General features: G+C 40.2%; 2 protein-coding genes across 2 annotated transcripts; one reads left to right on the forward strand and one right to left on the reverse strand.

Moving 5' to 3' along the window:
* The first annotated feature begins 7,832 nt into the window (after positions 1-7,832).
* Positions 7,833-10,518, forward strand: LOC105059286 (F-box/kelch-repeat protein SKIP25). Its single transcript, XM_010942528.4, has one exon. It carries the CDS (start codon positions 8,037-8,039, stop codon positions 9,264-9,266), a length of 1,230 nt encoding a protein of 409 aa, XP_010940830.1. The 5' UTR covers positions 7,833-8,036; the 3' UTR covers positions 9,267-10,518.
* Positions 10,519-13,629: 3,111 nt separating this feature from the next.
* On the reverse strand, positions 13,630-26,303 carry LOC105059287 (pyruvate dehydrogenase E1 component subunit alpha-3, chloroplastic). Its single transcript, XM_010942530.4, is given in 4 exon segments — positions 13,630-14,134; positions 25,028-25,534; positions 25,537-25,825; positions 25,932-26,303. Coding segments are annotated over 4 exon segments (1,308 nt in total). The 5' UTR covers positions 26,166-26,303; the 3' UTR covers positions 13,630-13,856.
* Between the last annotated feature and the right edge of the window lie 219 nt (positions 26,304-26,522).

The raw sequence follows: 26,522 nt of genomic DNA on the forward strand, positions 1-26,522 counted from the left end.
TCCATACCTCAATCTCAATGATTAGCTTGTTGAGGGTGAGGGGTCTAACCTCCTTGATGTAGATCTCTAGGAGATAGTGACTATCACCTCAGCAAGGGGCTGATTGTCATCCTACCTCTTAGAATTTTATCTATCTCGATCAAGATTCTTAAAGTTATTGACATAGCAATCAAGATATCTTCACTGAATGAGCACTTCAATTTTATCTTTTAACTAAAGATACTTCTCAATGTTGTACCCATGATCTTTGTGGAATTATCATATCTACCCATATCTTTTTTCTTCGTGAAGGTTCGTAACTTCCAAGGCCAATGCAAATAGCCTCGATCATGAATTTCTATTAGGATCTAGGTTCTTGGTGCATTGAGAGGTATATCTCTCAGGCCTCTATGGTAGGCCTCAAAGTCGCACAATGCCTCTCTTCTCAATTATGCTTTCTTTGTAGTTCTTTCTCACAGTCTTTATGTTTATCCTTATCTTTTTCACCACCTTTTTCCTAGTAGTAATGACCTCTTTGATATTAATTATCTTTTCTACTTGAGTTAGGAGCTCGGCAAGATCATTTATGGGTTTCTTCTCTAAGGAGAAGCTGAAGTGCAAGATTTTCAACCAATTCATCAGTAAAGCTATCATAATGAGGATAGTCCAACTTATGCACTTTTAGTATCTCGATTTTGAATCAAGAATATAGTACTAAACAGACTCATCTTCACTCTACTTGATAGTGAACAAGCTAATCAAAGTTTTTTTTAATTTTCTATTATTGATAATGTGACAGGTGAACTAGTGACCAAGCTGATAAAAAGAACCAATCAGATCTAGTTGAAGACTTGAGTACCAAAGCTATGCTACCTTCTCGAGCATGCATGGTCAAGAAGGTGCAGCTAGCACATCACGATCTCTACAACCACTTCTAGCAACATGAGAACTTTGAAGCTCATAAGATGATCTATCAGATCTGTGGTATCGTCATAGATTTTAAGATACATTGAACTTCCAAGGTAAGAATTCTTCTATGATTTCTTTGGTGAAGAGAGGCTCGCTCATCATCTTAAAATTGTCTCCAGCTTCAACATTCTACTCCTGTAAGACTTTAATTTGGTTGCATATATCCTTGATTCTACTATCCAAATCCATCTTTTTCTTGAAGACCCTCTTTGGCTAGTTCAAATTGAGATTGCCAGAACTAGATTTGGCCTTAGAAGAAGACTAAGGACAGCTTTGCTTCTAAATCCTCTCACTATCTTTAGGGTGGAGATGGCTATTGCCCTAGATAGGCTCATCCTGACAATCTGATGGCCCTACCATAAGAGGAAGGACCCATAGCTACAGCTCCACCATTCCAGTAAGAGCTTGCACTTACTAAATCGACAGGCCTAACTACCCTATTTTGGTGGCCTCTGTGCTAAATTGTAGCAGCGGAGACCTTCGGCACCATCATGAGAGCTGTTGGACTCATATTGGATGACCTCTAAGCCATTGTTTCTTCTACTTCTCATGGCCTTTCTATTCTTGCTTTTCACAGATAGTGCAAATTTGTTACTCCCAATCATAGGAAGTCGATGTGGGCTGCCTTCATGGTCCTATAAGATAATGAATGAAGGATGAAAGCTCATCAGATTGGCTCTAGTTGAGCCCTCTAATACTTAAGTTGGTAAAGGTCTTATGGATAAAAATGAAGGAGAAAGAAATTAAAAGAGAAAATAGATACAAAGAGTCTTCTCTAAGTTGAGATTGTTTTCTATTATCTTTTCTGAAGAACCATTGCAATTTATTTATAGTTGGAGTTCGAATCTTCTAGAATTACATCCTAACAAATTCAAAATTTTGGCACAACTACCGCTAATGTGGCATACTAATCTTGAGGATTGTCATACAACCTAGCATATGGTGAAACCATGTGCATCTTTGAAATAGTGGAACCTGAGCTACCCTTTCTATGGGAAAGATTGCTTAGCGTGGGTCAGTAGTTGAAGCTATAGAACTAAGCAGGAAGGATATCAGTCTTGGAGGTTGGATGCTTCTGCTCTGCTCATTCCACTCTTCATGTCTAACTGAATAGACTGCGCTAAAATACCCTAAAGGAACCTTAGACATGCAGGAACTATAATGTGGGTTGTGCGTTGGATAAATCCTTATATTTCACATCAAATTGATTGTTAATTGCGATAACAAAAATCATATAACTTAATTTATTATCATTAATTTAAAAAAAAAGAATCAAAACCCTAGCTAGGCTTGTGTTATAAAGCCCAAAGTCTAGCTCCACTCAATCCTTCGACACCCAATTCTCTTTTCATTTTCAATGCATCCGATTCCTCTTATCCTTCAATGCTTTCCTCTCTCCCAATCTTCTGATGCCCTCTAAATTCTTTACACTCTCACTTCCATGTACCATACATCCTTCAAACATATCTCCCACTCAATCAATTGTCTACACCCACTCCAACTTGTGGCCCCTTCCCTCTAGCATTGGAGGCTACCCATCCAGCTAGCCTAGTTCTTAGCCATCACTAGCAACATTTTCCATGGGTTTATAGTGAGGAAAATCATGGTGCTGCAGAGAGGATACAATTTATGACAACGGTACTCCAATGGTGGGATCATCTGAACATGGTGAGATTGGAGGGGCTCACCACCATTTTCTTACATTCCCCCTCTCATCCATACCCTTATCCAATCCTGTGTCTCTCTCCTTTCCATCCTCTCTATCCCCTATTTCCTCTTGGGATGGGATTGTATCTTTTGCATCAAAGAAGGATTCACCTTCCTTTGCAATGGTTGCTTCAAGATCTACGAATATGGATGAATTGGAAGGTTCAAAATGCTTTGAGATGCATGTAGAGTACAATCCCACGGGCAACATCACAATAGATCGATCATTCTTTTTCAAAAGAGATGCAACCCAAATTCTTCTTTCCCATCTTCCAACCAGTGTTATTAAATCCGGCCCGACCCGACCGATCGGATCGAAAACCCGATGACCCGGTCAGAAGATCGGGCCGGTTATCTAATTAAACCGTTTATGCTTAAAATCCGGTTAAAACCGCATGAACCAACCGGTTGAACCGTGAACCATCTGACCCGGTCTAACCCGATTGAGCTGTAAAATTAAAAATTAAAATCTTCTGATCTTCAAGATCGACAGTTCGACTTCCTGTCGTCCCTTCATCTGTCTTTGTTTCCGAGCTCAAACCCCAGCCTCAGCCCATCTTCCCTCGGCGATGAAATCAGCAGCGACAGCGAAGGAGGAGAACCGAGTCTTCTCCATCTCCGGTGAGTAATCTGTTATCTAACTCTTTTTTTTTTCCAAATCTTCGGAGTCTGGCAGCGAATAGGATCCAAAATCAGCCCCTCCGTCCGCTTCCTCCAAGGCTCCAACCACGACCGCCCTCCTCTGCTCGCCCCCTCCCCTCCGGACCTCCCTCTGCCTCTTTCTTCTCCGCTCGGCCTCCTTCCCCCTCCGTGGCTCCGCCTCCTCCTCCTCCGCCGTCCGGGAATCCACCGTCCGCCTCCTCGTCCTCCGCTCGACCCCCTCCCCCCTCTGCCTCCTCCTCCGTCGGCTCCTTCCCCCCTCCGCTATCTCCTCCTCCTCCGTACGCTCGACTCCCTCCCCCCTCTGCCCCCTTCCCCCTCTGCTTTCTCCTCCCTCGGCTCCCTCCCCCCTCCGCCGCCTCCTTCTCCTCCTCCGTACGCTCGACCCCCTCCCCCCTCGGCCTCCTCCTCCGCTCCGTTCCCTCCCCCCTCTGCCTCCGTCCGCTTCCTCCAAGGCTCCAACCGCGACCACCCTCCTCTGCTCGCCCCCTCCCCTCCGAACCTCCCTCTGCCTCTTTCTTCTCCACTCGGCCGCCTTCCCCCTCTGCCTCCTCCTCCTCCACCATCCGAGAATCCGCCGTCCGCCTCCTCTTCCTCCGCTCGACCCCCTCCCCCCTCTGCCTTCTCCTCCGTCGGCTCCTTCCCCCCTCCGCCATCTCCTCCTCCTCCGTACGCTCGACTCCCTCCCCCCTTTGCCCCCTTCCCCCTCTGCCTCCTCCTCCCTCGGCTCCCTCCCCCCTCCGCCGCCTCCTTCTCCTCCTCCGTACACTCGACCCCCTCCCCCCTCGGCCTCCTCCTTCGCTCCATTCCCTCCCCCTCCACCTCCTCCTCCTCCTCCTCCTCCGTACGCTCCCCCCTCTGCCTCCTCCACTCGGCTCCCTCCCCCCTTCGCATCCTCCTCCTCCTCCTCCTCCATATGGCCATCTGCCTCCTCCCCCTCCTCCTCCGTATACAGCCGCGGACATAGTGAAAATTTTTTTTTTTGTTTTAAATGCTGTGACAGTGTGAGTGTGTGACTGTCTGCGGATACGGCAAATTTTTTTTTTTTTAAATACTGTGTGACTGACTGCAGTGTCACAGTAACACTAGACACCACAGTACAGTAAACACCCGTGAGCATGAAGAATTTTTTTTTTTAATGATGCTATACTGATTGATATAGTAAATATTAAATATTATTTTTTTAATTTCTGTAATCTGTGATCACTGTGAGTTTGACTCTATAGGATCATGGGAAAAAAAAATTTTGGATAGAAATGAAAGAAGATGTCGATGACTTGATCTTGTTATTTATTTATTTTATCTTCTACTTATAAATTATAGCTTAATTTAATTTTTTTTGCAGATTATCAAAATGGCCTCTGTTGAGGAAAGTATGCCATCCATGGATGATTCAAGTAATACTTCATCCACTCAAATAACTGGTGTTAGAGGTAAAAGCGATCCTGCATTGAATCATTGTAGAGAAGTTTCTGAACTTAGTGGTAATACCAAAAGGATGAAGTTGGCATGCTTGTATTGTAGAAAGTCATTTGCTGGTGGTGGGATCAATCGCTTCAAACAACATCTTGCAGGAGTAAAAGGAGAAGTAGAACCATGTCGCAAGGTGCCGGCGGATATTCGTCATCAAATGATACAAAATATTCAAGCTATTAGTGAGAAGAAGAAAAGAACAAAGGAAATGGGTGAAGATTACAATCTCTTTAGTGCAAGGCATAAGGAACATGAGGAACAAGTATATTATAGGCAATTAGGTGAAGATGATGACATACAAGAAATTCCTCCCTCATCAAACAAGTCTACGAGTAATACAAGAGGTAAAAATATAGAAGGTGGAAAAGAAAAACAACTAGAAATAATTGAAAATTATTTCATGCCAAGAACAACTCCTGGTGCTCAACCAACTATAAAAAGCTTGTTGCAAAACAAAGAAGCAGTTGAAAGGTGTGATCTTGCAGTGGCAAAATGGATGTAGATGCATGTGTGCCATTTAATACTGTCAACTCTAAGTATTATCAGTGCATAATAGATGCCATAGCTAGTATGGGGCCTGGTTACAAAGCTCCAAATTTTCATTCTGTTCGTGGTTATTTGTTAACCAAGAATGTTGATGAGGTGAAAAAGTATGTTGAAAGCTTTCGTGCCATATGGAAGAAAACAGGATGCACAATCATGGCTGATGGATGGACAGATTAGTGTAGGAGAATTTTGATTAATTTTTTAGTTTATTGTCCTAGAGGAACCGTATTTTTGAAAAACGTGGATGCTTCAGATACCTCAAAGACAGCTGATATGTTGTACAAGTTGTTCAAAGAAATTATCATGTCCGTTGGTTTTGAAAATGTGGTTCATGTAGTGACTGATAATGCTGCAAACTATGTTGCTGCCGGTAAAAAGTTGGAGCAAGACTTTCCTATACTTTTTTGGTCACCTTGTGCTGCTCATTGTCTTAATCTCATCATGCAAGACATTGGCAAGTTAGTTTCAGTGAAGAATACCGTAGCCCATGCTGTAGGTATCACAAAATATATTTATAATCATTGTTATCCTCTATATTTGATGAGAAAATTTACTGGTGGAAAGGAGATAATTCGTCCGGCACCTACACATTTTGCTACCAATTTTATTGCTTTACAAAGCATATTGGGCCACAAAGATGCATTAAGAGCAATGGTGACTTCTAGAGAGTGGACAACTTCAGCTTATGCTAAGGATAGTAAAGGAAAAAAGCTTGCCGATGACGTGCTTAATTCTTTTTTTTGAAATGAATGTGCAACCATTTGTTAAACTAACAGAGCCTTTAATTCGAGTTTTGAGGATTGTTGACAGTGATGATGGACCTTCAATGGGTTACTTGTATCATGCTGTGTATCAAGCTAGAGATGAAATGATCAAGAGATTTAGAAGGAGAAAGATTGTAGTTGAACCTTATTTGAGAATAGTTGATTCTCGATGGGATTTGCAATTACACTAAAATCTTCATACAGCTGGGTTTTGGTTGAATCCCTGTTTTCAATATGACTCAGAACTTATGGATAAACATCCTCGAGTGTTTCTGGACTCTTAGATGTCATAGAGAGATATTCATTTGGTAATCCAACCTTGCAGGAAAACTTAACTAATGAGATGAGGTTATTTAGAAATGCAGAAAATGACTTTGGACGCTCATCGGCTATAAATGATCGAAGTCGCTTGGCTCCAGGTAAGCTTGTTCCTTAGTTATGTTCTTATGCTTTCATTAGTTTCATTGATATAAAGTTTTTTCAATTACATTCTATTTTAACAAATACAATATTTTGTATCTAGATGAATGGTGGGTTACCTATGAAAGTTGTGCACCTAATTTGCAAAAGTTAGCTATTCGTGTTTTAAGCCAAACTTATAGTGCGTCCGGGTGTGAGAGAAATTGAAGCATCTTCGAACATATTCATTCTAAAAAGAGAAATAGGTTAGAGCATCAAAGGCTTAATGATCTAGTATTTGTGCACTATAATTTGAGACTACAACAAAGGTAATTTTATTATGAATGATATCCAATTGTTTGTATTTATTTCTTGTTATTTAATTTTCAAACTAAAAAATATTAAATACAGGTTTTATTTCAAAGGTCGCAACTATGATCCTATTGACTTTGAATTGTTTGGTGATAATGATGCGTGGATATTAGTCAATGAGCCATCGGAATTAACTAGTAAGGAATTAGAAATTTTTCACCGTGAATTGGCATCATGTTCTATTCAAGAAAATAATAATAATGGTGAGCGAATTATTTTATTATATAGTTTATGAATAAAATATTATTACAATTTTATTACATATGATTTTTTTTTTAACTTTTTGTTTAATTTATGATTTTGCAGATATATTGAACTTGGAAGATTTGGATGGTGATGATGGTGAAAATGATGGAAATGATGCGAATAGGAGAGAAGATGGAGGAGATGAGAACATTGCAACTCAAGAAGATATTTTTGCAAATATTGACATAAATTTCAGTCCATTAGCTTGAATTTTTATGTTGTGTACTTGTTTATCACTTTTAACTTTTTTTTTAAAAGATATTGAAGTGAAATGTCGTACATTATTATGTACTTGTTTGTTAAAACTTTTCATTTTGCTAGCAGATGTGCATGGTTATGTTTTAAACTACTAGTTATTATGCATTTATAACTTTATACCATTAAATTTTTATATTCATCAATATTTTAGTCTAATTATTTATATTTATAGAATTACAGTTTTGTTTCATTTGTATTTTGATAGTTGTAGCATTGGAATATATATTATCAGAACTATTATTGTATTTCTGGATATAAATAGATTATTAAATTTTAAATTTTATGATTTGTGTATTGATCTATCGGTTCAATCATTGACCCGATGATTGGATCGCTGACCTACTAACTCGATGTTTTATTCGGGTCAAGATCCGGACCGGATTTAATAATTTTGCTTCCAACTAAATGGGGAAGATTGGGCTGTTGCAATCCACCTATTTACTTTACAGCTCAACCATATTACAGCTTAGACGGCGGTTTGATAACTACAAATCCCAAAACTTGAATTTGGCCTATCATGAGAGTATGTGCCGATCTTTAATGGAACAGTACCCTTTCGGTAAATGACTCCAACGCCCAGCCCACTCTCGTACCACCCACCCCATTAGAGCTGGAGGCTAGAGGTTACCCTCGCTTCCCCTCCCACCATCCCAATCCCGTCCCATGCCCCATTCTCCACGCCCAGATCAAATGGACCTCGCGGCTTCCTCCAAGCGCCCCAAGCTTTCTTCCTCCTCCACCGCCGCCGCCGGCGGGAACCAACACCATATCCTCCTCCTCCGAGAAGGAAAAGAAGAAGTAGAAGAAGAGGAGCAGCAGAACCTGCTGCCCGGGCTGCCCGACCACCTGGCCCAGCTGTGCCTGGCTCTCGTTCCGCCGCCCCTCCTCTACTCCGTCTGCCGCTCCTGGCGCCGCCTCCTCTACTCCCCGTCCTTCCCTCCCTTCCTCGCCCTCTATGCCCTCCTCTCCTCCTCTGACTCTGACTCCGACTCTGACAACGATTCCGACATCGCCTTCTACTGCTTCGACCCTATCGCCGCTGTCTGGTCTCCACTCCCGCCCCCTCCGCCGCACCCACGACTCCTCCTTCACCACCCTTCCTTCATCGCCCGCAGCCTCCCCGTCCAGTCCGTCGCCGCCGCCGGCCACCTCGTCCTGCTTGCCGCCTCCACCCCCGCCCTCCTCCCTGCCCTCCCCCGCCCGCTCGTCTTCCACCCTGCCTCCGCCCGCTGGCGCCTCGGCCCTCCCTTCCCCTGCCCCCGCCGCTGGTGCGCCGCTGGAACCGCCGCTGGGGTCGTCTACCTCGCCAGCGGTGTGGGCCCGGAGTACAACGCCGACGTCTCCCATTCCGCCGCCCGCTGGGATCCCCGCCTAGGCCCCTCCGCCTCGGCCGCCTGGGAGCCGGTGGCGCCGCTCCGCCACGGCGGGCGCTTCAGCAGGGAGGCCGTCGAGGCGGTGGCCACCCGGGGAAAGCTGTGCATGGTCAACCTGCGAGGCCGCGGCGCCAAGGAGGGCATCGTCTACAACGTCCGCTCCGACCGCTGGGAAGACATGCCACCCGCCCTCCTCGCTGGCTGGACCGGCCCGGCGGCGTCGGCGGACGACGACGGCAGCTCCATCTACGTCGTGGACGAGGTGAGAGGCGCCCTGAGGGGGTACGACTGGGATGGGGAGCGGTGGCGGGTGGTGGTGCCGGAGTCGGAGCAGCTGAAGGGGGCGGTGCAGATGGCTGCCGGAGGAGGGAGGGTGTGCGTGGTCAACCGCGGGGGCTCCGCCGTGGTGGTAGTGGACGTGGCGGCGAGGCCGGGGCGGATGTGGGTGGTGGAACCGCCGCGGGGGAAGCGGGTGGTCGCTCTCCACGTTCTTCCCCGGATGACTCGGGCCGAATCCTGACCGTTCCGCTTCAGATCTACGTCTGTCCTTCTTCCAGAAATTTCGTAATTTATTTACTTTACTAATTATTTTTTATTGTTGCTGCTATTATCATCCGTATTGGATACATTTGCGATGCGTGTGACCCGCCTTGTGGACGGCGCAAAAGACAAAGAAGCTCTTTTATGACTTGACTTCCCGGAATCTTCCTCCTCTTCTTGTTTCCACGCGCGTGTACCTGCGTTTTATTTCCTTGTTTTTTCCCCTTGGAAGGGGTAACCAGGGAGGTGGTCTGGAGCCTTTACCAATAAATAAATAATAAAAATTTACCACAAAAAATTAAAAAAAAATCTCTCTCTCTCTCATCCTGTAACTAGGAGGCATTATGGGATCCTTATCTTTGATCGTGTGTTTGGAAACTTCCTGTTGGATCTGGCTGGAAGGTAGGATTCTAGAGAAAAAGAACAAGGGCATCCAATGGGCTCATTGTTGATGATTCTTGTGGGATTTTTTGAAAAAAATACATCTTATGAGATATTTTTTTGCTTCCGCCCGATCTCTTGCCCAAATGACCCCATGACAACCCCATCCGGTTCAAAAGACAACCCTATCTGGTTCTCTCCTGTACCTTCTTTATCTTCTCTAGCCTCCTCTTCTACGACTGATCCTGTTGGATCCTTCAGGATTGCTTTCAAGCAGGTCCTAAATGGGAAATCAAGTCTTTTTGTTTTGAACAAAAAGAAAGTCCTTTTTTTTTCTTCTTTTTTTTTGGTAGTACAAACAAAAAAGAAAGTCTTTAGTAGATGATATGAATAGAACTTGTAAACAGAACTCAAGGTATGAGTTGTTCCATTGTTTTCATCTGGGGGAAGTATAAGTTCTAGCAAATAAATGTGTTGTTTTAACCGTGTATGTATTTGGAATCCTTGATAAAATTAAATTGTGCACATTAAATGCGAAAGGCACAGAAAATTCACAATAGACCATTATGTTAGTACGCCAAAGTTCATGCTAACATCCCATATTTATGGCAAGGAAATTAGGTGGCCGACAAGTTGGTTCGGCTTCAAGAGGAAGAATAGAAGATTGTTGGGATGCGACTTCCGCTACTCTATCACAGTTGAATCTGCAGCTGGCTGATGCTTATGCAATGCTGTATATTAAATGTCAATTGTAATGTTGTAGATTTTTGTTTGTCTTTTGGGCAACAACCTCTTTTGTAACTACAGCAAAAAAAAAAATAAAAATCATGCTAATATTTCCTCGAGAGAAAGTTTCATCCTAACAAGAAGGATTCAAGAGAGCAACTTTACTTTGCCTGATAGCTGTAGCTCAGAAGGATTTGAGAGCTCCACAATTTGAATCCTGCATGGGGCACACAAAATACATGCACGGTAGTTTGGTTGAAGTGCATGTGAGCATACTTAAGATGGTCAGAGGATTTGGATTACGAGCCCATCTGTTGTCTAATAATTTATAAGCTCCTTCAACTTTTTCACTGTATTCATGAAATGAAGACAAAAACGAAGAAAAAAAAGGAAAAAACTTGACTGCCTACAATAGATATCTACGAGAGGAAAGAAGGAATACTATCAATATCATCATGATCACGACCATAATATCGAAGAGTGCATGTAACTCCAAGACAAAATCGACATGCTCATCACGTGGATGGGTTAAACGGTATATGAACATGTGTCAAAACCAAAATGAGGTCCAAGTTAAGCAGCAACTTGAAGGAAATGTTGAGAACGGACTAATATCGGGTATCATCAACACTATTTCTGGGGTGCAAGTTAACAACCCGACCTAGGGCCACCATCAAGAAGAGATGGAAAAATGCTTCAAAAGGACAGAAGATAGAGAATGTAATAATCTTCTCTGGCACTGAACTTCGAGGAGTCCAGTCTCCGCATGATGGCATGGTTATAGTGTTTTTAATAATCAAAAACTATGATGTACGTCGTATCTTGATAGATATTAGAAATTTAGCCAATGTCTTATTTTATGATGCTTTCTTGAAAATAGGATTATCTTGAGATCGGTTAAGAAGACATGATTCTCCCCTCGCGGGTTTCTCTAGGGATGTTATCCCTATGGAAGGAGTCATGACTTTAAAAATAACGTACAATGGGCATCATAACAATCAATCATTCAACTTAACTTTTTAGTCATAAAGATTATGTCGACCTATAATGCCATATTGGGTCGACTAAGACTGAACGTGCTTTGACCTATAGTGTCAACATACATCTATTAATGAGATTCCTGACAAGAAATGGTGTTGGAGAGGTATGTAGAGATTAGACCTTGGAGACGCAGTGCTACATGGCGATCCTGCAAGGAAGGAACCCCACGGATGCCTCTATCTATTGAGGGACTTGATGTATGAGATGAGCTGCAAGAGTAATGAGGAGAATCAGTCTAAGAAAGACAACCTAACCAAAACTATCTAGGTCAGCTTGAACTTGGATGAGGTGACCCTACGGCACCTCAGCTCATTCCTCCAATCCAATACAGATGTCTTTGTCTAGTCAGCCTAGGATATGCCAAGTATAGATCCCAAGATCATAGTACATCGGCCGAATGTGGACCTAAGATGTAGATTAGTCAAATAGAAGAAGAGGAGCTTCACCTCGAAGTGGCAAAAGGCGATTGAGGATGAAGTGGACAAACTCCTAGCAGCTAGCTTCCTCCGAGAAGCCAATCTACTATATTGACAGGGTTCTCATTATGCAAAAATTAGGTGTTCAAAGCTAAAAAAAATTGGTGTATGCTTTGGTAATCTTGGTAAGAAAGTTGCACCCATATTTTCAATCATACACAATAATTATGCTGACCAACCAACCAATAAAGACAGTCCTTCACCAACCAGAAACTACTGATCGGCTTTACCAAATGGGTAATCAAGTTTGAAGAGTTCGATATAAGATATCAACCTTGACTAGCTATCAAGGCATAGGTGCTTACTAACTTTATCCTAGAATGTATTATCTAGAAGATGATGCACCCAAAGCCGAATTGAGAGAAGGAGAACCCGAGAAGTTTTGGATCTTGCATGTGGGTGGATCTTCTATAATGACAAGATCCAGAGCTAAGCTAATCCTCATTAGTCTGGAAGGGGTTATCACAGAGAACACCTTCATTTTGGGTACAAAACTTTGAAGAATGAAGCTAAATTTGAGGCTCTTATCTTTGGACTTGAGATCACCAAGAAACTAGGGACCCAACATCTAAAGGTCTGTAACGACTTATAGCTCATCATTGCTCAAGTACAATATGAGTATGAGGGGCACAAACCCAATATCACTAGATATCTATAAAAGGTCGAGGATTTATCCTAGCCTTCCCAACACTCGACATCTAGTGGATCCCAAGGTCAAAAAACACCAAGGCCGACCTGCTATTGAAGCTCGCCACATCAGGAGATTCCTATCTCAAGAAAAGTTCTTACTTCAAGGTCTTGGAAAAGTTGAGTACTAAAGAGGAAGTCCAATGATGCACATAAGTTCGGAATCGAGTTGGATGAACTCCATACAATATCTAAAGGACAGGATGCTCTTGTCGACCGAGATGAAGCCAGAAAATTGAAGGACCAAACACCTTGCTATGTCCTTCATGATGAAAAATTGTATAAAATATCTTATTCTCTACCCTTACTCCAGTGTTTATGCCCATTCGAGGCAAATTACATACCATAATCTATGAGGACATTTATGATAATCACTTGAGAGGCCCCCACAAGATACTTCAACTAGGTACATCCGTAACCTTATAGCTGGATATGGCCAACATGCTATGGAGGTTTAATTAGTGCCAGAAAAATGCTAATATACAATGCCGACTGTCAATGCCCTTGGCTCCAATCACGACTCCTTGATCCTCCGCAAAGTTGGAGATGGACATTTTCAACCTATTTCCCATTGCCCTGATGCAACAAAAATTCTTGCTAAGGCTATCATTGCCAATTTTATTTGTCTCACTGATAATGGTTGCCGATTTGATAATTCAAAATTCGAAAGATTCTATCAAGAGCTCTGAATCATACATCGCCATCCATAACCACATGACTAATGAGAAGGCCAAGGTAACTGATTAAACCTCTGAGAATCCAAGTTCAGATGCTACTCACGCTCCGAGCACACGCCCCCTCACCAGAACACTGATATTTTTGGAGAAGGCAATAGTGCCACTCATCACAAAAAATTGTGAGAAGGTCAAGTGCGAGAAAAAAAATCCCACAAATTAGATGACTGAGTTTGAGAACCTTACGTCAATCGTCTGTAAAGTTCAATGATCCACTTGAAGTGGGTTACAACATCCCGATGTGCAGCAACATTTACCAGACATCGTGAAATCCAAATGTCACAACACGCTTTATGCATCTGGGAACACAACCGGTCTTTGTTAGAAACCAGCGTTGTAGATTCAACAACATTATAAATATAGGATGGCAAATGGGAGGGAAGAAAAAGAAAGTAATATATCTGAAACTAAATAAATAAGGGAAAAAAAAAATCTGTCTTAGGAAGATCGGAAACACATATCAGGCTACGGGAACAAACTAAAACCGACAACGTAAATGCAAATAGGCAGTCACAGTTCAGTCCTTTAGACTTGGGCAGTGCCTTCAGTGAATTTGGGATCCTCGCATCTGTACTTCCCATCAGGGCCAATTCCGAAACCTTTGGGGTCTGCAAACACGTTCTCAAGTAGCTGGCTTCGAGGAGGAAGGGGGCTTGCATCTGCAAATTCTACAGCATCTTCAATCACATCATCTATCTTTTTCTCGATACTTTTCAGCTCCGATTCACCGGCCAGATCATGTTCAAGAATGTATTTCTTCAAGGCTAAAATGGGGTCTCTTGCAGTATAGTGAGCTTTCTCATCTGCCAAAACAGACTATAAGCTTGGTACAGACAGTATTTATGTTGATAGAAATTCAGGGATACCTATATCATAGAAGTTAAGATCTTAAATATTAATGATGTCTATGAATCATCATTTTTAAATCTCGATATATTAGTTATTTCAATGAGTAATGAGACTGAGATGAACTGAAATCTCAGTTTATCCAGGCCAATATGGAAAATTGAAGTTTCAAAACTATATTTAAAGTATTGGTTTTTTGAGATTGATCAACTAAGAAAGCCTATTTAAGGAAAAAAACAAAAACGTCTAATAAATATTAGCTGATATGAATATCTCATCGGCCAATATCTCAAATTTTATCAATTTATATCAGCCAAGATAGTAGGGGCAACATTTTTATATATATCATATTGTGAGTGCCCAATACCGATATAAACTTGAGATCTTGGCCAAGATAAAAACCTTGCTCTGAACACTATCAGATGAAATTATAAATTAAAGAACTTTGTATAGGTCCGCAATTGAAAAACAAGATTAAGAATAGATTGCAAGATGATTACCAGTAACTTTAGAAGTGAAAAATGTCAAAACTGATTTAATTTCCAAGGATTAGTTAGTATATCGAGAGATATCTCTAACAATAAGCATATGGAAAACATTTTCAACAAACAAGCAGCATGCCATATATTCACTTCCCTTGCGATGAAAAAGCAGAGATATAGAAGGGTGGGGAGGGGGGGGGAGAGAGAGAGGGCGAGAGAAACAGAGAGAGAGAGAGAGAGAGAGAGAGAGAGAGAGATGAAAGAGAGTACTTGAATACATATGAAAGATGATACTTGATTGCAGGTTGGCAAACATTTCAGAGAATAAACGTCTGATCCATAAAAACCAACCACAAACTAATGGGAAAAAGCCTTGTTGGTTGAGTTTATCATTGTTCATTTTTCAAGTCTGACAGAATATACTGGCCCGAATTTGAAACAACTTAGAGTACAATTATTCTTTTGCTATTTAATCTGCATGTTGTAACCATATCAAGCAAAATTAGAGATATGCAGGCAGAATCAGAAGTGTTTGCTGTCAGTCTTCTATGATGAATGAAGCACTTCATTAGTGATTTATGAAAGAATGCATTTTATAACATAAGTATTAACTAAGAAACAGCAGATTATTGTTTTCTTATAAGTGATTTAGAATCTAAAGAATAGCAATGAAGAATACCATAATTTTAGTTGCCAAAATCATGGATGGGTGTACGAGCAGTGTGGGTGCAGGTGCAGCTGAGGGGAAGTGGATATCTTGGAAACACTTTAGAGTAGGAAAGTCCTTCTAAATGGATGTAGATTCAAAATTCCGGGGGCATTCCAAAATGGGCAGAGACAAAACCTAGGGACGGAGGTGCATGAGCCCCCCAAACCCAGTGAAATCCCTTAACCACTGGATTTTGGCTCCCCAAAAATCTTTGGCCAATAGAATATTTGGGATCTCTAATCTTTCTCTCTAATCTTTCTTTTTTTCTTCTGAGAAAAGGGAGGTGCTAAAACCACCCAGACACTAGATGTACGCCGCATTATAGTTTCTAAGCCTAACTTCATGCATGATCAGGTGGTCCCCTCTTGACATCTCTGCTTAAAGTAATACCATCTTTGATAAAATCACCCAATTACTTAGATTACCTCTTGCTCCAAGGGACAGAAGAGACCATGCTTCAAAAAAAAGTAGAGTAGTTCCATATACGGTGCAAACACATTTTCAATTAAATCTGACTTATGATTAATCAAACCCACCTATGCTTCCTCTTCTGCAAATGATAATTTAATGCGTCATCTTTGTCAACCCAAAAGGCAAAAGGAAAAAGTTAAGTCCCCATCTCATCTCCCTCACTCTCAAGAAGAAAACTCCCCTAAAAGAAAAGAACGACAAAGTTTGAAGTTTCTGATCAACAATTTTTTCCTTCCCATTACAGAAACTAGAGGTAACTTAATATGATATTATAATATTATACAATTATTTAACTACTTTTATAAAAAAAAAATTATTTTACGTATGATGTCCAAGGCAAGAACAACCAGGAAAAATTTAAGCTTCAAGCTCTTGCTGTGACCAGATTTTGTTGAAAATAAATGTAATTATTTTATTTATCCCTTATTCCCCTTTTTGTTAATTAATAGAGTACCATGATATACTAATTGAATGTCTTATTTTTTTTTATTGTAATATGTCATAGAGTTCTCAAATGTTCTATTGAGTTACCTTTGTGTTATTTTCACTATTCTACACGTATTACATACTTCATTTTGGTTTCATGTAGGGGGTCTCAAATGAACTGAGCAGCTCAAGCTCGGCTCAAGAAAAGCTCGAATAAACCTCAGTTTGACACTAAAGAAACCAAGCTTGAACCAGCAAAATGGGCTCAAAATTAATTGCAAGCTGAGCTCAAAAGCAACCCAACTCGATCAGGTTTGACTTGATAAGGCTTGAAGATATTTAAATTATATATATACAAATATATATTTTATATAATAGATCATTGAATTAATGTTTTAATTGGTGCATATTTTATTGTTTGCATCAATTAAATGTTAGTGTACATCTGAACCAAACATTAAACCAAGCTTGAAGTCAAGAATTGAGATTTCATGCAAGCTTAAGAAAAGCATCATTTGATCTCGAATTGATTTCAGCTTGATTTAGGACTATTGAGCTGACCAAATAGGCTCATATTCAACTCAATTCAAAATTAAGCTTTTCAAACTTGAAACTACTTTCAAGCCAAGCTTGATCGGACCTTAGCTCGGTCAATCTCGGCTCAGTTACATCTCCAATGTCATGTTGTTTGCATTTTATTCTACCTTTTTCTGATTATATATATTAGTAGCTTTCTTATGGTGCTAGAATAGTTGTTGTAACTCTTAGAAACTTTCACGAAAAAACATGTCCACAACTTAAATATCGTCAACATTTTTTTAAAAAAAATTATAATACAATTTTAATTTTAGTAAAATTAATTATCCCCCACCCCCAACCCACCCCAACCCCCCAACAAAATAATGGAAAATTACACTTGGAAGTGGGTACATTACCCAAGGTAGACGATTCAGATTTCAGTAAGGTTATAATGACACTCATGGTAGCCTTTCTAGAGACTTTGATTGGGAGTTTTAAAATGGAATAGAGCCTCTTTAACCCTCATGTTCTAGCTATTCTTGCCAAATATTCTCTGACAACTGACCTTATTGCAGGGAGAAAGTAGGCATTTTAAAAATTTGAGAGCTACATTTTCTTTTTTGACCCTGTAGGGTAGAACAGTTTACTCCATAGTAGATATGCAGACCCGTTTAATCCAAACTCTCCAACCATCCAAACAGACAGTCTTAGGCTTTTCCGGATAGTAAGCACTAAGCTAAGAAAGGAAGAGTACAGATTTTGTTAGGAGGGTTTTGGCAGCTCTGGCCAGCAAGGAAATTGTCTCTTGTATTTGATATGTGCATAACAGACTAGAACCTAAACTTTAAGTCAGAGTCAACTACATAACTGTCAAATATTCAGGCAGCCCTAGGTGACGGAGCTAGCCTATCCCAAAGTGCCACCAAGGCACCCATGCAAAGAACATCGTAAATAGTAACTCAATCATTGTTTGGTGATACTACTTCATTCATATCAGCAAATTATTATATTGTTTCAATAAACTATCATTTCAGCATTCCTTGTGGCATAATGAATGAATGCAAACAACTAAAAAACATATTAAATTCATCAATAAGGCATAATAAAATGTATACATATAGGTTTATAGTCTAAGCTCCGGCAGTAAAGATTGCAGAGCCTCCTTAATGTCCATCTTATTGGAGGCCGAAGCTTCGCATGTCATTTTCAAGGTCACTTGTTTAATATGTTAAGTTATTTTACTTTAAATGCAATGTGACCTTTCATTAGGTGCAACCTTGTGCATTTCCCTCCTTCATTAGCATCCATGTGACATTCATCAAATGGACTTACAAAAAAAATACTTCATATACATAGCACATTGATGTTTGTACATATATCTATGCAGATATACATGTCTAGATATAAATTTTACCATTATACATGTGTATATGCAATTTTTTATGCATGTTTATGACATTCCAAGCAGGGGTTGCCAAGAGGCCTGAGGCATGTCCATTACCAACTAGTTGTGCATTAGGCATCTAAATGGTTAGTGGTAAGTAAGCATACCAGAATCCTAGCAAAATATTATGGTAAACGAGAAGCTGGAGGTGTATTTGGGTTTGGAGAGACTCAATCAGTTAGCAGTCCTAGAGTCACATCATCAAAGAAATATTTGAATTCAAATCAACATACTAAGTTGGTCACCACGTTAAAAAAACTAAAATTTACTGAAATATAATATTGAATATCAAAAGAATACTTCCATGACACCATACACATGTTGGTGATCTGGTATTGCCTAAGCACAAGTACATATACAATGTTAACTGGGAAATCATAAGATTTATAAGACAGACCAGCCATCACATTGGGGGATTAAAATGACCAGCCAAAAATAATAAGAAATGTTATGCTAGCAACTGGCCATATGGAATGAATGTTAAAAAACAAATAAACAAAAAAAATAGAAAATCCAATAATAAAAATAACAGATTTTCACTTTAAAACTCATGGATGCTTGAGTTGGCTCAGTTGATGAGGAGGTTGTAAGCAAGGATGTTCAGTTGGCCTCTTGAGTTAGAGAAAAGCTTTTTTATGAAATTCTGAATTTCATGGACATCCAGACTGTCACAGATACCATTTATTCCCATTTATCCTTTTAAGATATCAGGTTCTAGTAAGTTTAATTGATTAAATATAATGGCACTCTGGTGAACAATTTTGACATACAGAATCTTTTTGTCATCAACCTCTCTCATTTGACAATATAGTATTGATAAAGAATCAATAGGTTCTCTCTTTTACTACTTATGAAACAGGGTTTGCATGCATATTCAAATATATGACCAGGAATAGGGCTAGGACCAGGAGCATATTCAAATGAAAGGGCCGAGGAAGCAGGGGCATCAATGAATACAGGCCGTATAAACAACCATAAAAATGATATAAATACTTGAAAGAACATAACATTCTTACCATAATTTAAAGAAATATATGACAGATAGATTTCAAGAACAACAGGACAAAGTATTGTATAATGTTGTCAAAATAAAGATTGATTCTAGATAATGAAGGTAGTGACGTAAAGATAATTTGAGATGGGCAATCACAAAATATGAAAGGAGGCAAGACTGTCAATCATGTGTTGCGGCATAGATAAAATATTTAGCTACTAAGGATGCAACTCCCAGAGTCTGTCGTTAGAGAGAAACTGTAAGACCACATTTTAAAGAAAAGTTACCTCTTGTGATTTGAATTTCTTCAGGGTTAAAATCAACAATTGCTTTAATCATTATTTTCACAAACTAAAATCATCATCCTACTTGTTTTCATCAACCCTGAACTGTCCTGGAGTCTGGATAAACAGTTTATCCTTTTTTACGCCTTCACTGTTTGTTCTTAAATCTTACATGTAGAACTTCAAAGCTTGAGGTTCTCGGTTCTAGACTGAGATACTAGGAATTATTCATAAATAATTTAACTATGTTTTCAAAATTTGTCGCTCTTGATCCTAAACTTATTTATACCACTAGATATTAAAACTCGTGTGATGCACGGGGTAACAAAAAAAGAGAAGAGTATATGAAAGAAAAATTGTATATTTTGCTAAAGCTAAACAGAATAACAATTGAAACTAATTAATTGGTCTAATATTGAAAATGATTAATAAATAATTCTTTCTCCTAATGATTAATATAAATTCTTTTGTTAAATTGTAATAAATAATGCTAAACATTCAGAATGCCACTTGTCAAACACTCAGAATGTTACTTGTCAAAAGGTTACCAACCTGATCCTTCCTATTAAATTATAATAAATAATGCTAAACACTCAGAATGCTACTTGTCAAACACTCAGAATACCACTTGTCAAACACTCAGAATGCCACTTGTCAAAAGGTCACCAACTTGGTCCTTTTTATATATTATATTAGATATTAGATTATACCATTATGTCCTGAACTTAAATTAGACATTGATGCAAGTTGCAGACTTTTCCAACTTGAATTAATGCAATATACTCATTACCCATCAATAGTTGTCATGGGTGTAGTTCCACTATCAAATTTAATGCCCCATAGTTCCAAATTTCCCACTTGTTTACGGTGGTAATCCCTCTCAACCTTGGTAGCAACCATCAGTTGAAAACATAGAGGCCACAAAAGCCAACAACAAGTGAGACCATCAGCTCAGTAGTTCATGTCCCAATAATGAAAAGCTATTCATAAATACAAGTTATTTGCCACTTTCCAAATTTGTATCCATTTAATTAGAAACAGCAAAGCTGCAATTAGCATATCCTTTAAATGATTAAAGAAGTAATATATGTATTCATGAGAGAAAACACATGTTCTACTTTGATCTTATGCCAAATAGACATTGGACATAAAAATTCCATATATAAAGCATCTCTCACTGACTAATGGCTACCTAAAGTTTCCAACAGAAAAGCATTAAAATAACCTGTCTTAGGTCTGATGCTGTTCCACATCAAAGGGACCACAATAAGTATTCTAAAATTCAACAAATATTAGCTTTGACCCCCACCACCATGAAAAAGAAAGGGGAAAAATGAAAAAAATCTGCTGCTTGAAGTTAAAACATTCAAGGGCCCTGGAGTTATGCCTTGCTGCATGAGGCATGGCCCCAACCAACATTTTGAAAGGGAAAAATAAAAATTTTGATACTTTCTGGGTATGGCTGGATGAACACCTCATAAATCTAGAATAGAAGAGATGTGAAAGAGTGGCAGCACAGGGGCATGGCTTGAGATCATACTTTAGTAAAAGGAAACAGTTCTATTTTCACAAGGGACCAGAGTTTGTACCTTTAAAACGTGACCCAAGGTGATAGATGAGGTCGCTTGAGTGCCATACTTTTAAGGACAAAGGCATCCAGAAGTCTCTTTGGACTAGGTATCCAGTTGCGATGTTTTCTTTGATTAACAACAGTCCGCGATGAGGAAATTTTATTTATTTTTTTCTATAGCTAAGTTGAAGGATGCAGCTTAAATATTGAGCAAGCAATTGCAGGAAGACAGATAGGAGGAAGGATAGAGAGATTTGTGCCTGGGAGATGAACATGAGAATAGTTTCCTTTGGATATGAGAAGACTTTAGAACTTCAATTTCATAAACTATAGTAGATGGATGAGTCCATAAAAGCCTGAATCAAGAAGTTCCATGAACTGCCTGCATGAACATATTAATTTCATACTGAGGACACTTGGGCATTGAATTATGAGGTGGGACATAAGAGAACATTCAAGAGAAGTTGATTAGACTATGCAATGGTAAAGTAGCTATAACATGATGTGTTGGAGGTCGAGGCTAAGCATTTGAGGAATTCCAAAACATCCTGCTAACCATATATGCTTGCCCATATTGCATTAGCACCGATCAAACATGTGAATGAGAAAACAAGGGCATCAAAAGTGATGTGGTATTGTTGTGGGTAGACAACATAGATTGCTGATGTTTGCCCTGGGAGGTAGTGCGATTATTGTTATGGCTAAAGAATAAAATGATGAGATGAACCTAAGAAGAAAGAAGATGATATCCACATGTGGAGCTTGAGGGTGCTTTAACAGGCAAGCGACTAGCCTTAATGGCACAACATACATAAGAGTGGATAAGAGATGGCATACTGGTATTTTTGGCACAATGGCTTTTAATAAAATCGTTGGAATCTAGTCTTCATAGACTCGGTTAAGAGGTAGGGCCCCAAAAGAATTCCACATCTAGAGTCCGATCTCTTACTAGGATAAGGAATAACATGAGCTATAATTAAAAATATATGCTACCCATAAATTACATTAGGAGAATATGTTCCACTTTATGTTGGTTGTTGTGTTGTCCTATGAATTATGTCATGTTTTGGGATCCTCTGGATACATGACCTAGAAGCAATTCACAAGGCATCAAGATCATGGATGAGAACATTGTTTGAATCCTATAGGTTGTACCTATAGTCTCTTCAATTGAAAGAACAAGGCATTAGATGCATCATGACAAGGTCACCTACTATTCTAGTAGCTTCTACATCTAAATGGGATTCTTGGACCATGTCTAGGATAGGGTCATAAGTAAGCTTCTTTTCCATGCCCAAGTAGCTGATGTATTTGGGAGCAGCAGTGCATTGGATTTTACATTGAGAATCAAATATTAGAAGGATTAACAATTATATGTGAACTAGAAGCCCTTTTTTGCTAAACTTTGTGCTTAGTGTTCATCAACATTATTATTTTAATAAGTCTCACTCAGGAAAGAACAAAAGTGATAGTTCCTAGTCTTTGAAGAGCAAGTTTGTGGACTTACATGGCAATGACTTAAGTTATTTCCACAAATTCAAATGATTGGGCTTCATGGCTACTTGAGATTAGAAAAGCTACCCTCCCTATTCCCTTCAGATATCCTTACCCTCGAAATTTACACCCCCCCCCCCACAACCACAACACTCACACACACACAACTAAGCAAGCTGGCACTTAATAAGGGTACTATAGATTATGAAAGGTTGTTTGGCATAAAGTTTTCTGATTTGAAGGGCCTTTTTTATGCAACATAATTTGGAAAAGTAACAGGCATCTCTGCCTCTCTGGGCTAATATAGAGCCTCCTCTCCTCTTTTCTTCTCTCTCTCTCTCTCTCTCTCTTTTAATCTTCTCCCACCTTCCTCTTATTCAGTTTAGTATCTTATGTGTCTTTTGTGTCCCTGCATGAGATTAATCCATTATATAGCCATGATTTACTGATTTCTGCCATAAGCCAATGGATCTTCACTTAGAAATTTCTGGAAAGCAAGTCTTCTCATTATCCAATCAATTCCAAATATTTAATATTGCCTTCAAAAACATAAGAAGCCATTTCTATAGGTATATGTACTTGATATTATTTGAAGTGGTTTCTATATGATCATTGCGCTGTCCTAAAACCTAGAGGTGCATCAATTAATCAAACTTCAGCTGCTCTAAGTGTTTCCATCAATGACATGCTCTGAAACTGATGAAACTATGTATATAGAAGAATTAATTGATAGTGATTATACCATCAACTTATTGAAAAAAAACATAGGGAAATGAGCAACAAATTGCTACTGATTTTCACACATCATGGGATTGAACAATATATGCTGGTAGTCAAGCCAAGCCATAGAATCGACTAATAATGGATTCCTAAGTAACATTGCTTTCACTAACTCAAGCTAGTCACCTCTGGAATGGTTACCTACAACAGAATCGAGATTAAATTGCTTATGCAGTTTGCAAATGTTGAATGCAAATAGAATTTCATGGAATAGTTAAGAGCTGTGTCATATATTATAAAAATGTTATGTATAACACAGTTTTAAATCCCAATAGGATGGGAGGGCATCCTAGCCATCCCATCCCATTTCTGCAAGAAAAACTAGGATGAGGATGGGACTCCAAAACCTATCCATGTGGGGAAATAAGAAGAAAAAGAAAAGAAAGAAAGGAAAGAAGAAGAAAAGGAAAAGAAAAGATGGAACAAAGGAAGGGAGAAGATGAAGAAAAGGAAAGAAGTGAGAAAGGGAAGAAAGAATAAAAGATTAAAAAGAAAAGAAAAGAAAAGAAAAGAAGTGAGAAGAAACAAAAGAAAGGACAGAAGGAAGAAGGGAAAGAAGGAAGAAGAAAATGGAAACAAAAAGAAAATTAAGAATAAAGAGGAAAGAGAAACAAAGAAAGAAACAAAAGAAGAAACGAGGATATCTACAGGATGCTCTACCAGGAGCACCATCAAGATGAGGTAAACATAAAGTTCAGTAGACTGATCCAACGAGTACACATATCAGTAATTAGGTAATTAACATCTGCCACCAATGAATGGTATGCCTACCCATATAAAGTGAAGTTTTCCCATTATGTCTGTGTGATTTTGGGCATATTCAAGTAAATTATAACTTGAAGATGTCCAGATCAATGTTTCAATCATTTTAAATTTTAGAAAGCATAATACCCAAAAAGATTCAGAACCAGCAATCACTAAGGAGAAAAACGTATCAAGAATTAGCAACCTAGTATGAAGCATAGCTAGGGTATGAACACAAAGGAAACCTGACAGAACACAAAAGAAAAAACCAAGAGACTAATGCACTAAATTGTATATTCCAACAAAGAATTATAGTGTCATCATGAACCAAACATAGCTACAAAATCTTATGAAAAACAAAGCAAAGAATCCAGGTAATTGAAAAGCCTCTAATGGTGAATTGCCATCAAAATATTACAGACAAGAAAGCTGTCCCCAAGTTGGTGATTAAACAGAAACACATTTCACAAAGCAAAATTCCTGCTTAAAAATCAAAAAGCGTATAATGATACCACATAGTGATCTCCACCAACAAAACAACACACCCAAGCTGCATCGCTGAAACACCACCAAGCCAACATTCATTCTATAGTTATAAACCATTAGGTGACAGCACCCTGATTTATTAGCATACTTATTATTTTAAAAAAAAATAAGCTCCCTAATTCAACAGCATACTTTATGACAAGAAAAAAAAGCATATAAACTGTTCATGCCCAGATCATATTCTTTTCCGAAATTATTATGTCTAGTTTTATTTTATAGTCAAGCATGTTTATGATAAACCTTCACTTTATCTATGAATTCGAAATCTTTTGCTTTTTGTAATACTTCAGTACAATATACGAAACAAAGAAACAGAAAACTTAAACATCAAACCAAAGATGAGGTAACGAGGAAAAGAGGCGCATAGTTTAGATTCAATATCCTCACCAGGCTTTCGGAGCTCATCAGGGTCAGCAAGCGAGTGCCCTCGGAAACGGTAAGTCTCACACTCGATAACAGTAGGCCCCTCCCCCCTCCTCGCCCTCTCGATCGCCTCCTTTGCCACCGCTCTCACCTTCAGCACATCCATCCCATCCACGTGCACCCCAGGCATTCCGAATGCAGGCCCCTTCTTCCAGATCACGGGGTCGGATGTGGCTCTCAGGTGCGACATCCCGATCGCCCACAGGTTGTTCTCGACAACAAACACGATAGGCAGCTTCCAGAGCTGAGCCATGTTGAGGCACTCAAAGAACTGCCCATTGTTGCAGGTGCCATCCCCGAAGAATGCCAGGGTGACATCGAGGCCCCCGGTTGGCGACGCCTCCTTAAGGACCTCGTGGCGGTAGCGGGAGGAGAAGGCCGCGCCGGTGGCGACGGGGATGCCCTCACCAATGAAGGCGAAGCCACCGAGGAGGTTGTGGGGGGCAGAGAACATGTGCATGGATCCCCCTGGCCACGGCAGCAGCCGGTGGTCTTGCCGAAGAGCTCGGACATGACGGCGCGGGCGGGGACGCCCTTGCTGAGGGCGTGGACGTGGTCGCGGTAGGTGCTGACGACGGAGTCGCCTGGCTGGAGGAGGCGGATGAAGCCGGTGGAGACGGCCTCCTGGCCATTGTAGAGGTGGACAAAGCCGAACATCTTCCCCCGGTAGTACATCTGGGCGCACATATCCTCGAAGGACCGCCCCAGAACCATGTCCTCGTACAGATCCAGCGCCTCCTCACGGGTCACTGCGGCCTCATCCTTTTGGTTAAAAAGAAAGAAAGATCGCACACAACAAAGAAAAATTCCTCGATTAGATGATGATTAATTGAAGAGGATTTTAGAGAATGGAGGGGGGGAGAGGTACCTGGTGGGAAGGGGAGGCGACGCGGTGCTCGTTGCTGAGGACATGGGAGGAGACGGCGTGGAGGAGGCGGGGGGAGGAGGAGAGCGGGGCGGCGGCGGAGCGGTGGAGGCCGCCAGCGGTGGGTGAGGGAGGGGAGGGGAAGACGAAGGGGAAGGAGGGTTTGGGGTTGGAGGGGGTGGATCTGGCGGTGACGGGAGGGGGTGGGAGGATCTTGACGGCCGAGAATGCGGACATTTTTTCTCTCTCTCTCTTTCGCTCCCCTGCCTCCTCTTCCTGAGTTTCTCTCCGATGGACGGCACGAAGAGATGTATAAATTGGGTCGGGACGGCGGAGAAAACGAGGAGGGAGACGTGGAAATGTTCGCCTAGGAAAGGCTTGTCTTTATTCGTGGGCGACCGAACACAGAGACTAGCTGGCGAAACTTAAATGGGAACTTGTGAAGTACGCGATACTTCCAAATTACTTTAAAAATCTCACAATTTTTTAGTTTTTAATTTTAATCTGAACTATAATTCATTATAATTAAACCATTAGATTTTTAAAATATTATAATTTTTTTTAACTATTATTTTTTAGACCATAATAAAAATG

Source organism: Elaeis guineensis, chromosome 16 (genome assembly GCF_000442705.2).
Source record: "Elaeis guineensis isolate ETL-2024a chromosome 16, EG11, whole genome shotgun sequence".
NCBI classification, from domain to species: Eukaryota; Viridiplantae; Streptophyta; class Magnoliopsida; order Arecales; family Arecaceae; genus Elaeis; species Elaeis guineensis.